This window comes from Eurytemora carolleeae, unplaced genomic scaffold (genome assembly GCF_000591075.1).
Source record: "Eurytemora carolleeae unplaced genomic scaffold, Eaff_2.0 scaffold437, whole genome shotgun sequence".
NCBI lineage: Eukaryota > Metazoa > Arthropoda > Copepoda > Calanoida > Temoridae > Eurytemora > Eurytemora carolleeae.
In genome coordinates, this window is record NW_019397062.1 from 140,876 (window position 1) to 154,390 (window position 13,515).

Consider the following 13,515-nt stretch of genomic DNA (forward strand, 5'->3'; position numbering starts at 1 on the left):
ATTAACATTAACATTAACATTAACATTAACATTGACTTTAAACAATTCATTAAAGATTATGGTTGTCAGTATAAAAAGTTAACATTAACGTTAACATTAACATTAACATTAACATTGACTTTAAGCAATTGATGTTTATTCATATGTTAATATTAATAATTAACATTAACATTTTTATGTTAATATTAACATTAATGAAATTTATTAAATTTTCAATGGTCTCATATAGAGCCTCTAATGTCTTATTCCAGAGTTTTATGGGACCTGCACTCTCAGATCGTCTGTAGATATACAGGATGTCCTGCGAAACATGACAGATAATGAATATAGTTTAGAAAGTCTTCTTCCATAATTTGTTAAGTTGTTTTATACCAAAGACAATAATAAGAATATTTTATTTAAGCAAAAAAAATGTTTTAACGAAATAAACTGCAAAAAGCCTTTGATATCTGATACAGTATATGGAAGACGACATTCATAAAAATTTATCCACATTCAGGTTTCGTTGGACACCCTGTATCTAAAATGAGATCCCACTGTACATACCTAAGATCCCTCTGTACATACCTAAGATCTCACTGTTCATACCTAAGATCCCACTGTACATACCTAAGATCCCACTGTCCATACCTAAGATTTCACTGAACATACCTAAGATCCCACTGTACAATACATACCTAATATCCCACTTCCATACCTAAGATCCCACTGTACATACCTAATATCACACTGTGCATACCTAAGATCACACTGTGCACACCTAAGATCACACTGTACATACCTAAGATCACACTGTACATACCTAAGATCACACTGCCAAGCAACAACCAGGAAAAATACAGCAATGGACCAAACTGTTATATGCATCTTTGTACTAATTCTTCCTAAACAGCATAATTTTAGTGATATGTTAATCTGTAGTTCAATGCAGTGGGAAATCTATGGAGAAAGGAGGACCGGACATCCCTGTTCCCCCTCCTTGGACAATTGAGAAGATATAAGACAATTACTTTCAAGTATTTCTCCATTTAAAACAAAAAGTTGCACGCCCGATTCACAACCCTGCCCCTTTAGCCTCAGTCGGAATTTTCCTGAATTTTGTTTTTTTGAGCTAAAAAGTGTAAAATTCTTTTAATTTCCTTCATTGTTTCAGGAGATAAATCTGTAGGTCACTTTAATATACAATGATGTAAAATAATTATTTTCAGCGAGCAAAAAAAGAAATCGTAGTAGGCATGCACACTAAACTTTCAATGGAGTGTAATTTGAAATTAAATCTTATACAGGCAAGGTCCCTTTAAATGGTTTAACCTTCCATCCATGGTTTAGGTAGTTCTTCTTGGAATAGATGTCCGAGCATGATCATCCCAATATATCCTAAAGACTGATCCTGTTCTGGGTATACACTCTTAGACGCTCGGTTCATCATCCATAGGGTTAAACTGAAAATATGTAGAAACTTGCTGAAGTGCCCAGCGTTGCCCGTGGATTTTTTTAACATCCAATTTGAAAAAATCGATTCGGTCCAGCCGTTTGGCCAACTATAGCTAACATATATTCAAATAAATAAATATGAGCGAAGAGCTTTATTACTCGACAAAGAGATTATGCATGATTTGAAGTGGTCCGGTCCATGCAAAGATATAAATAGTACCCTTAAAACCTTTAATTGTTCAATAAGTAAATATATAGCTCTTTGTTTAAACCCTTTAAAACCATTTTAATTCCAGTAAAACGCGGTGTACGCTGCGTACAGTGTGAACTCAACACAGCTGATTGTGATTGTACTTGTGTCCTTGGTGATTATAAAACATAAACTTTTTAAAATATTCTCAAGATGTTTCAATTCTCCTGAAATCTGGTCCAAGAACAAGAATTTTATTGATTATTAAATTAATATTTAAAAAAATTTAAATTTATAGATTTACCTCACAAATGCAATAGAGCAAAGGATAAAAATCCAAACTGTAGCAGTGAAGGTGTTGACGATGGTAAAATAGCTCACCCTTTCACGAGGCAGGGGGCAGGCTGGGTAACAAAATAATTTGGAAATTTACAGTGTTTAATCAAAATCTTTCAAATTTTAAGGGACTGATGATCATGAAAATGATGTTAATGATGATGATAATGTTAATGATGATTTTGCAGATGATGATGATGATGATGATTATAATGATGATCATGATCATGCAAATGATGATGATAATGTTAATGATGATTGTGCTGATGATGATCATGATGATCATGATGATCATGATAATGATGATCATGATCATGAAAATGATTGTGATGATAATGATAATCATGATCATGAAAATGATGATCATGAAAATGATGATGATGATGTTAATGATGATTGTGTTGATGATGATTGATGATCATGATAATGATGATGATCATGATGATGATAATGATGATGATCATGATGATCATGAAAATGATGATGATGATGTTAATGATGATTGTGCTGATGATGATGATGTTAATGATGATTGTGCTGATGATGATGATGTTAATGATGATTGTGCTGATGATGATGATAATGATGATTGTGCTGATGATGATGATGTTAATGGTGATTGTGCTGATGATGATGATAATGATACCTATTCTGGTTTGAGGTTGCCTAATTGGCAAATAAGCAATCTTATTGTAGTCCTTGTTATTTGCATAATCATACAAACTACTCGGAATTCCATACAGATAGATTTCCGTGTCACCATCTTAAAACAAAAAATTAAAGTTTTATATAAATTTTGGAATATTTTAAAAATGTTTTAAAACCTTCAATGGATTTGCAGGCCCCGGAGAAGCTTGTAGTGTACGCACTGTAGCATATCTCGGACATCTCTGTCATGTTGAAATCAAATCTACAGAAAAAAAATCAAATGATAAAAAATTAATTAGTTTCATAGTTTGAATCGATTGAAGTCTAAATTTTGCCTTAAACAATAACTATTAGAGCCATAATAATTTCTTTCAAAATAACCATAAGCTGGGATCTTTAGAATGGTGGATAACGAGACCAATTCTTGATTCTCTCTTTTTCTTAATCTCAAGACTAATATAAACTTGTACTTGTATCCTGAAAAGCTTTTAAAATTCAACCAATCAGAGTCGCTTATCAGAATCCGGGAAATTTGAAATTTTGCACGCTATTGAGGATTAGTATACAGAAACAGAAATTTTGAAAAACCAGTTTTGATTCATTTGTACTTTATCCAAAAAAGAGTAGATTAAATAAGAAATTAAAATTGTCTACATTGGATATTTGGATTAAGCAGTCTGAATAAAATGAATCCTATTCTAAAGTTCCCAGCTCAGAAGGATTTTACCAAAAAAATCGGTTTTCTTAATTTTAGTTTATTTCTGTACATTTGACAAGCGACCAACAGACCTTGTCAACCATTAATTACAAGACCCCCCCCGCCCATCCATGTAATGTCGTCTTTAACTTAAAATCCCCTCTCGGAGACACCAAACCAAATAATTTTCGCCCCACTTTCTTTGTCCTCCGGCATCGGAGTCTAAACATTTTTACTATTGTGAACAAAATATTTTCATATAAAGAATTAGTGAATTTCGTTAAAAATTAATTGTTATTCTTTTCAGAAGTTTTAATATATATAAAAAAAACGTCTTAGGACTCCCCGACAGAATTTAACCTTCTCATCCCCAAATAGATCGTAAGAATCTTTTCATTGTAAAATTATACTCTTTGTAATCAAATCATGCATTATTATCCATTTCATTTTTTTTAGGAAATAAAGAGTTTCTCTGCATTATCGATTTTGTTTTGAGGGTTATCCAGTTGTCTATCTGTTCATTATTGAGAATCTTGTTCCTATCCGACAACAGACCTACTTATAGCCAATGGACCAACAAGCCAACCTAACATATTATTGTTGTCGCACACCTACGTTTCTACAATAAAATATATCTAATTCATTCTTGATTAGACAAGGCTTAAAAGGGTACAGTTGTGAATTAGACACTCAACAGTCCACACTAGTATTTGTATAAATTAATTATACCCGAAGTAGTCTGACATTATGTATAGTTGGGTGATGAAGGGTCCTGTAGGAAGTAACTGTTTCTTTCCCCTGAACAATTGAATATATATACATTTTTCTCAAAAATGATTAAATTTAAAGATTGTTAAAAGTCAAATTTAAAAAAATGGTTGGTCAGCCTTTGCACATTAAAATATTTACAAAAAAAATTTTTTTTTTTTTCATACCTAAGATCCCACTGTACATACCTAATATCACACTGTGCATACCTAAGATCACACTGTGCACACCTAAGATCACACTGTACATACCTAAGAAAAAAAAATTTTTTTTTTTTTAAATTAGGAAAATTCCAAACGAGTATTATAAGTTATAATGTTTTTAAATAACTAAACTTAACTCTAAGTGTATAAAAGTTGGCATCCTGCACTGTTAAAGGAATTCTAAAATTGCTTTTCACATATTTTAACGAGCGGACAAATTGATTGCTCAAGTAGTTCTGTAGAAAGCTGTTTCTAATTTTAAAGTACAAAAGTAGCGTCAAGGTTTCTCATGATTGGCCTGGATATAAAGGTGGAACCATGTTTGTTATTTAAGATTTTAGATGGTTTTTAATACAGAAAAAACATTTATCAAGGACGAGAACACATTTATATATCAAATGAACAAACAGTAGGCCCCGTAAAACTGTGGAATATAAAGATGATATTTTATAAATATCTTTTCTGTATTAAAAATTGTTATAATACTAATAGTACTCAGTAGCTTAAAAATCAATTTTTTAAAGAAGATGGGTCTGTGTACACTTCACACTTGCCGATTCACATGTTCGTTGAACTATTGAACTTTTATAGATCCAACTGTACACTTTTGTAGCTTTATTACCTTAGTTTATCGTATCCCATATAACTAACCGGCCATAATGTAAATACTGGATATCTTCCGATTCTGAGGAACACGTCCTTCATGTCATTCATCTATATATATATATCAAGTTGTAATCTCTGTTTGCCTGCATCTTTTTCCGGTCATAACTCAAGAACCCCTGGACCGATTTGCCTCAAACTTTGATTGGGTAATCCGCGAGAAATCGTTTAAGTGCGGGTAAACGGCAGGAGACACATTTAGTAACCTGGGCAACGCTGGGTTCCCAGGCTAGTCTAGGATAAATCAATAAAATAATGTTAATCTTAGTTTTATATCTTTATATTATCATTGTTCACTCTGGACCAATGTTTTACGAACCGGTACAAGGAATTAATATATAGGAATTTCAAGTAATAATGACGTATATTAAAAATGACGCAAGCAAAATGTCCTAGAGCTATGTTTCTAACATTGTAAAGTTTTCATAACCTTAAGTGATACAAATTTCTCTCGTGGTAATCCTTTGATTGAACAGTAGTTGCTAACTTTCTCTCTTGCATTCCTAAGAAAGAAAATATTTGAATTATTTGAGGAATATTGGGCAATCAAGATGCTTTCCTTAAAGGGAGTGACCGGCTATGTAAGATAGTTGAACTGAGTATGCAGTGTTGTGGAAAACTTCTTTCGGATTCATTTGAGACATATTAAACTATTTAAAGATCTGTAAAGAAGTTTTCCACAACACTGCATACTCAGTTCAACTACCTTACTTAGCCGGTCACTCCCTTTAAACACTATAGAAAGTGGCACTGTTTCTGTAGCATAAGTACACAAGTCACTTCTTGAAGGAAACCACAATTGAAAATATTTAGTTTTCAAAGTTAAAAACATACTACGTTCATTCCACAAATTACGTTCCATTAAGTATTAGGCACAAGATGTATTGACGAGATTATTGTAAAGGTTGAATTATATTAATAACAAGAAGTATTTGAACTATGTATGGCGGGTTAAACTACAGTTAGTTTACCATGTGGTAGCATCATTATGAAGTATTTAAACTATGTATGGCGGGTTAAACTACAGTTAGTTTACCATGTGGTAGCATCATTATAAAGTATTGCATGTTTTAAAAGCAACTGGTTGCATCCTGGGAACTGAAGGTGGAAAAACTAAAACAAAAAGAAAAATTGACAAATAGTTGAAAACATTGAAAGTACAATGGAACTCATAAAACTAAGGAATAGAAAGGAAGACGACATTTAAGTATTTTTAGGACAAAAAGAATTAAGTTACGGATTGGAAACCTGTGTACACTGTACAATTAACAGTCGGTTTACTATTCCACATGTTTGTGAGTTCCATTGTACAGGGTGTCCCACGAAACATGATTGTTGGTAAATAGTTTTTAATGTCTTCTTCCATATATTGTATTAGATATTTTGTAGTTCATTTTGTAAAACAAATCTTTTACTCAAATATATTTTCCGTTGAAATTAATTTTACTTTAAAGGGAGTGACCGGCTATGTAAGGTAATTTAACTGAGTATGCAGTGTTGTCGAAAACTTCTTTAGGATTCATTTGAGACATATTACACTTTTTAAAGATCTGTAAATCCTGAGTTTGAGCGCAAATTTGACGCTCAAAACTCCTGATTTGGGGGTGGATACGTTTTCAGAATTAGTTTTTTTTTAATTATTAAATAACGACAACGAAAAATAAAGTAAAAATTATACAGTAATCTAATTAGATGGCTAGGAACATATTTCACAAAAGAAATTTAACAATAAATCAATGCTAAAATCGATTATTTCGTTTTCATTATTATATTGAATTTCTAATTTTCTTTGAATTTATTCGCAGATTTCTTCAAATTTTTTAAATGTCGTCTTTTCAATAATAGATATAGAAAATCTGCAAACATCTTTGTGAATAACGAGAAACTAGAATAATGAGAACAAGATTACTTATTTTCGATGATAAGATTAATTTTTATTTTCTCAAAATGTTCCTAAACATGACGTCTGTAGTTTATTGTAGAATATTTTTACATTTTATGTCGTCGTTAATTAATAATTAAAAAAAACTAATTCTATAAGCGTATCCACCCCCAAATCAGGAGTTTTGAACGTCAAATTTGCACTCAAACTCAGGATTTACAGACTTTTAAAAATTGAAATATGTCTCAAAGAAGTTTTCCACAACACTGCGTCCTCAGTTCAACTACCTTACATAGCCGGTCACTCCCTTTAAGATGACTCCCATACAATATTTTTTATTATTCTCTTTGGTATTAAACATCTTAACAAATTATGGAAGAAGACATTTTAAACCATTCACCAACTGTCATGTTTCGTGGGACACCCTGTAAATGTTTTTTGAAATTATGTTTAGCCTGCATGTCATCTCTTCTTTCTACAAAGATTCCTGCCACACTACTTTCTAAAAAAAATGTTCAGGGTTACCCACAAAGAATAAGATATTAACGCCGACCATAAAGCTATGTGAAACTAAAGATCTGAGGTTTAAGTCTATAGGTTTTCCTTGGATAAAGTGTACTAATAAAATATTTAATGTTTTTACAACAACAAAATAACAGTTTACAGCTGTAGGAAACCACGAATTTTTCTGAAAAAGAATGTCTAAATTCTGAACTGTCGTTTCTGAAGTCTTATTCTTTGTCGGTAACCGTTGTATGTATAAACTAAAATTTGTTGCATATTTTAATATTAAAATAAGTTGGATTATAAACATATAAAAGATCTACGTATATTAAAGAAAATAAATTATATTCTTTTTCAATGAAAATCTAAATTTTCATTGAAAAATCAATTTTACTTATCTTTTTAAACTACAAGATATATTTTCTAAACTAAATATTAAAATTCATATATTTCTATTTGTATCAAATACCTATGAATCCTTGCATCTCCTTAGAATTTCCAAACTGTAGAAAGATGCAGAATAGTTCACTATTTGCAGTGCTAAAAAGTACAGAGCTGTCATTTATTGACAATAAAAACAAATGCTTTACCGCATCTATCGTTTATACACACATGAAAATATATATATATATATATTTTCAGTATATATATACATACATTATATATATATATATATATAATATGTATATGCAATATTTATATATATATATATATGTATGTGTATGTATATATATATAAATAAATGTATTGATGTCTGTTGGCTAGTTTCCAAGGGGGAATTTGACCTGGCATGACAAATGTTGCTTCTGATTTTAAAATATCTTTAAAATCCACCCTGGATGGAAAACAAAAAAATCTGCAAAATCTCAAATTGTCACTTTCTGATACTATAGGAAGGGAAAATGTTTTCAAAGGACTAAATGTGTTGTTAATCCTAGGAGTAAGCGAGGTATCTTTTGTTGATTAAGTAATAAGTTAAGTTCTTTATAAGTTTAGGGATCAAGTACTATGGAAGGGTTTTAGATTAGCGTTCGCTCATACAAAAGTTTTGACCTAAGGTGCAAATAAAATTTAAAAAGTATAATTTTCACCTTGTTGGTCGACATTTTGGAGTATTCGTCACATCTTTGGAAACAATCACCTTATTAAAAAGGATCAAAATAACAATAATAACTAAATCAATTCTATTTTTAGTAAATGTCGAAAATTCAAATAAGATAAAAGTAAATGTCGAAAATTCAAACGAAAGAAAACTACTTTTATTACAAACATTATTGGTAAATAAACATAATACGTAAAAGTGTTCAAAATTCGAAAAATAGTCCAGGGCATACAAATGTTTTAAATTGGATACTTTTAAAGTTTCAAAAAGAATTTTCCAGAATTACGCTTCCCTCCCCTCTCTACCTGACAACCATTTGTTATGATGTGCGTAAATCCGAAAAATCCGGGAATTTTCATCATCCAATTCAACTCCTTGATTAAAAATTTATTTGTTTTGAAGAAAACCGAATTTAAAGTGTCAAATGCATTTATTTATTATTATTTAATAACTTTTAAGTGTTACAGTCGTTACAGCGTACAATGATATGTTCGTAAAAATATATATGTGTGTTTATTTTATGTTTACTTTTCAGTGCATTTAAGACAGCCTTTTCAAGTTTTTGCCACGCACTCCAATCCCTATATCTTTGCAACCTCATGGTGTAAACCTTGAATATTTCAATATTAAACTGTTTGATATTGATCGTACAGAAAAGTAGTAAATATCAAAGGACTAACGACATCGTAAAAACGTAATAATACTTTAGGGTTGGCTAATAAACATTTATCTCTTCATTACAGAGAGATAGTGGGATGCAATAATATAGGAGGGAAAGTTACATTGTAATGTAATATTCCCTCCTTTATTATTGTATTCCCATTGCGTCATGTGAATGTAGAAAATGTAATTGGTGAAACTTTTTTACCCTAGGGATGCAATTAGGGATGCAATCAGGGATGCAATTACATTGCATCCCTGTTTTCGATAGTGTGCTATTTTTTTACAGATGGTTAAAAAAATTCTCGGATCATAATAAATTTGTGTAAAAAATTTTATTACACAAATTAAGTATTTAAAAAAAATATTTTGAAATTTAGCTTTTTTTTATACAAGCTTATTATATACCTCGTTAGACCATGAACCCGCTGTGGTGAAGACACATCTTGAGTCTTTATGAATAAAATTCTTCAGAAGATCTGTTCCCTGAATTAACAGAAATAATGTTGAAAATAATAATAAAAATAATAGATATACTTAAAGGATATTATTCATTCATAACACTTACCAGCTTCAAGTCCATAGGAACAGAAGGAGGTTTCAAATTCTATTGAAAAGATTTTGAAATTTTCATAAAGGCAAAAAATAGTAAATTCAATTTCTCAATAAAATGTTCATGCTAAAGAAAATTTCCTAATTTTGGGAGCTGTTGATAAAATTTCATGTACTCCTTTATAATAGGCCAAAAAATGGATAGTTTTCAATTATTAGAAATTAATTTATTCATTTTAAAAACAGAAAAACAAAGATATCTTCATCTTCTTACTTAGATAAAGGTTTAACGAATATTGTTGTGATTTGTGCATAAATGTTCAAATTATGCGGAAACTCTTCTTATCACCCATTATAAGCTTTATTTCTTCCTATCATTTTATCTGCTATCAATTCAAGTGTCATGGCTTTAAACTCTATTTCCTTGAAATGTTTCCTTGAAATAGGGAATGCTAAATGCCCATATAAGGTAACGTTTGTCTTGTATTGACCGGCACAATAGCTCAGGTCAGAGGACAATAAGTCTCCTAATACAGACTGGATATAGAGGTAAGCTTGGCAAAGTACCAGATACTTTAAGCCTATATATACAGGTTCAGGAGAATAACAGGTCATATCATTGATATCCTTCCGTGTTTCAACATCCCAGAAACAACCAGGAAAACACCAAGATGTGTGACGAGGATGTTGCAGCTCTTGTCGTAGACAATGGATCCGGAATGTGCAAAGCTGGATTTGCTGGAGATGATGCTCCCAGAGCTGTCTTCCCTTCCATTGTCGGCCGTCCCCGTCATCAGGGAGTCATGGTTGGTATGGGACAAAAGGATGCCTATGTTGGAGATGAAGCCCAGAGCAAGAGAGGTATCCTCACCCTTAAGTACCCTGTTGAGCACGGAATCATCACCAACTGGGATGATATGGAGAAGATCTGGCATCACACCTTCTACAACGAGCTCCGTGTTGCCCCTGAGGAGCAGCCTGTCCTCCTGACTGAGGCTCCCCTCAACCCCAAGGCCAACAGAGAGAAGATGACCCAGATCATGTTTGAGACCTTCAACATGCCCGCCATGTATGTCGCTATCCAGGCTGTCCTCTCCCTGTATGCCTCCGGTCGTACCACCGGTCTTGTCATGGACTCTGGAGATGGTGTTTCCCACACTGTTCCCGTCTATGAAGGTTATGCTCTCCCCCATGCCATCCTTCGTCTGGATCTGGCTGGTCGTGAACTGACCAACTACCTAATGAAGATTCTGACTGAGAGAGGATACTCTTTCACCACCACCGCCGAGAGGGAAATCGTCAGGGACATCAAGGAGAAGCTGTGCTATGTCGCCCTTGACTTTGAGCAGGAGATGTCCACCGCTGCTGCCTCCACCTCCCTCGAGAAGTCCTATGAGCTTCCCGACGGTCAGGTCATTACCATCGGTAATGAGAGGTTCAGGTGCCCTGAGGCCCTCTTCCAGCCTTCCTTCCTGGGAATGGAGGCCTGCGGCATCCACGAGACCACCTTCAACTCCATCATGAAGTGCGACGTTGATATCCGTAAGGACCTGTACGCCAACACCGTCATGTCCGGAGGTACCACCATGTACCCCGGTATTGCTGACAGAATGCAGAAGGAGATCACCGCCCTGGCTCCCTCCACCATCAAGATCAAGATCATTGCTCCCCCTGAGAGGAAGTACTCTGTATGGATCGGAGGATCCATCCTGGCTTCTCTCTCCACCTTCCAGCAGATGTGGATCTCCAAGCAGGAGTACGATGAGTGCGGACCCTCCATCGTTCACCGCAAGTGCTTTTAAATGTTTTGTCTATAATTCTAACAGTTTGAAATGCCAAACATTCCGTAATGTATGCAAAGAAAAAATGAATATTACAAATAAATCTTTTAATATTCGATATCCATCAATCTCTCTGTTTATGAAAAAATTTATGACTTTCAATTGTCAATTTATGATTTGATATATTTGATATGAGAAAATAAATCTTAATCTTTCCTGATTGCTAATTGAAGCATCTGAGAACCCACTGAGGCAAATTAGCAGTAGATGTATTCTTAAAAAATATTGAAACATGGGAAATGTTCTACTTGCTCATAAACATTGTGTCCCACAAAACATAAGTAGACCATTTTCTCAAATTATATTTCTTTGTGTTAACAAGGCTACAAGAAATTTTTAACTTCAACTAAATATAAATTTGTCTACACATCCTATACTTTTTCTAAAGTTAAAACAGTTTAAGAGATTTAAAGCTATTTTTTGATACACATTATGTCTTTTATCAAAGACCTTAATAACAAATGTAGTTATTGTTCACGAGAAGGAATTCTAAACACTTGACACAAAATCCACCAAATTTCGATAGACTTTCACTTTACAATATTTTATACTTAGACTTTTAAATAACAGAATTCATAGTCTAATTCCAACTTCTACGATTATAGGTTACATAAATATAGGAATTAGAAAATTAGAGTCTTTAACCACCATGAAAAATTTTTTTCAATTTTAATTTCTTAAATTCTAACAAAATTGAAAAAGGTTTTAGTAACAAACTCTGATTTTCTAGTCCGTCTATGCAATCCAATGTCACAGATCTTAGATATTTAAAACTATTTATTCTGTTAGATTAAATAATCTAAGTTTAAAAAATCATATTTTAACATTATCAGGTTGGAAAGATATGGGGATTAGAAAATTTGAGTTTGTGGCAAAGACTCAATTCCTTTTCAGGCTAATCATAAAAACTTTCCTTTTTCTTTCATTGTTTTGATCATCAACTTCAAACCTTGTTTTTAATATTTTCATAAAAAGTACTAACCTCATAACTATCTGAAGGTTAGCTGCAAACAAGTCAAATATTGCGTGGGATTCCTTTTATACCGTGATATTAATCAATTTATGAATTATTTAGAAACTTAGTAATTAATAACAAACAAAGAAATATGCTGTTGTTGCAAATTGCAGTTAGGGTTTTCACTCGCAAAACTTTTGCGGAACGAAACGCAAAATTTGTCTTTCGTTGCGCATCAGTTTTGGGCGAAAAAACAGCAATTTGCGCAATCATTCGCAAAAGTCATTACGAGCAAAATTTCCCTATTCCGCTTTTTTGCAACTCGAGTTTTGCACGATTCCGCAATTCCGCAATTTTGTTATTTAATCATGCGTGTGTATTTCTTGAAATTAAAATGTTTTTACCCGGTATCTAATTCTGGATAAATCTGTGTTTGGAATATCTTCCTATCGGTCACTTTAACCTGATTTACATATTTGACCAATGGCCTTCTAGAAGGCCACTTTTTTATAAATGAAGCCTAATCAGACTTGCATTTGTAGCCCTAAGGCCACCTTTTTTGAATTATTGGCCTAAAAGTAGACTTTTCATCAAATGACAAGTTTTTTGATTCTTTTTAATACTTTTTCCCCAGAAACTCAGCAAATAAAACTATAATTTTTTTTGGCGCTCCGCGCAAACATTACTCAATATATAATCAACAAATATCTCTAAACCATACCAAAGACTAAGCATGGAAAAATAAGGTTCTTTAATATAAATAAAAAAACTTACTTCAATTTTTATTTGCTGTACATTCAATTTGTTATTAATTTGTTCAGATAAAATGAGTGATATTAGTATTAAATTATTAATAAATATTAATATAAACATTAATATTAAAATTATAATTATTTGAAAAATAAAGTGCAAATTTAAGCATTAAAAATTAGCCTAAAGAGGACTAAAAGTAGCTTTAAAAAATATAAATTTAGCCTTGTCCTTCTATTAAAACCTGGTGACCCAAAAGTCTAGACAGGTTTAGCTTTGACCACGCCTTCTTCTTTTAAGTTGATTCTTTAGACATTGGATACTTTCTTG

At 32.4% G+C, this 13,515-nt stretch overlaps 2 protein-coding genes across 3 annotated transcripts in view; one reads left to right on the forward strand and one right to left on the reverse strand.

Moving 5' to 3' along the window:
• Positions 1 to 12,510, reverse strand: part of LOC111711516 (uncharacterized) — a 19,551-nt gene extending 7,041 nt beyond the window's left edge. The window contains exons 1-17 of one of the 2 annotated variants that reach the window (XM_023485893.1): positions 12,463 to 12,510; positions 11,637 to 11,694; positions 9,656 to 9,694; positions 9,496 to 9,573; positions 8,733 to 8,801; positions 8,417 to 8,466; positions 7,795 to 7,865; positions 7,277 to 7,323; positions 5,976 to 6,052; positions 5,370 to 5,442; positions 4,899 to 4,990; positions 4,035 to 4,103; positions 2,785 to 2,870; positions 2,607 to 2,723; positions 1,929 to 2,028; positions 1,312 to 1,442; positions 803 to 884 (exon numbers count right to left, since the gene is read on the reverse strand). In XM_023485893.1, the coding sequence (XP_023341661.1) occupies positions 803 to 884; positions 1,312 to 1,442; positions 1,929 to 2,028; positions 2,607 to 2,723; positions 2,785 to 2,870; positions 4,035 to 4,103; positions 4,899 to 4,990; positions 5,370 to 5,442; positions 5,976 to 6,052; positions 7,277 to 7,323; positions 7,795 to 7,865; positions 8,417 to 8,466; positions 8,733 to 8,801; positions 9,496 to 9,573; positions 9,656 to 9,694; positions 11,637 to 11,694; positions 12,463 to 12,467 (1,244 nt within the window). In that variant the 5' untranslated portion in view covers positions 12,468 to 12,510. Of the gene's footprint in view, positions 1 to 802; positions 885 to 1,311; positions 1,443 to 1,928; positions 2,029 to 2,606; positions 2,724 to 2,784; positions 2,871 to 4,034; positions 4,104 to 4,898; positions 4,991 to 5,369; positions 5,443 to 5,975; positions 6,053 to 7,276; positions 7,324 to 7,794; positions 7,866 to 8,416; positions 8,467 to 8,732; positions 8,802 to 9,495; positions 9,574 to 9,655; positions 9,695 to 11,636; positions 11,810 to 12,462 lie in introns of those variants that run through there. The other variant, XM_023485892.1, reaches the window with a different exon arrangement.
• LOC111711517 (actin-5C) lies at positions 10,245 to 11,638 on the forward strand. The gene has a single exon (XM_023485894.1). The coding sequence runs from the start codon at positions 10,311 to 10,313 to the stop codon at positions 11,439 to 11,441; it is 1,131 nt and encodes a 376-aa protein (XP_023341662.1). The 5' UTR covers positions 10,245 to 10,310; the 3' UTR covers positions 11,442 to 11,638.
• Positions 12,511 to 13,515: the final 1,005 nt, after the last annotated feature.

What these genes read in the sequence shown, in the direction of transcription:
- LOC111711517 (XM_023485894.1), top strand. Translation starts at nt 10,311, where the DNA reads ATGTGTGACGAGGATGTTGCAGCTCTTGTCGTAGACAATGGATCCGGA.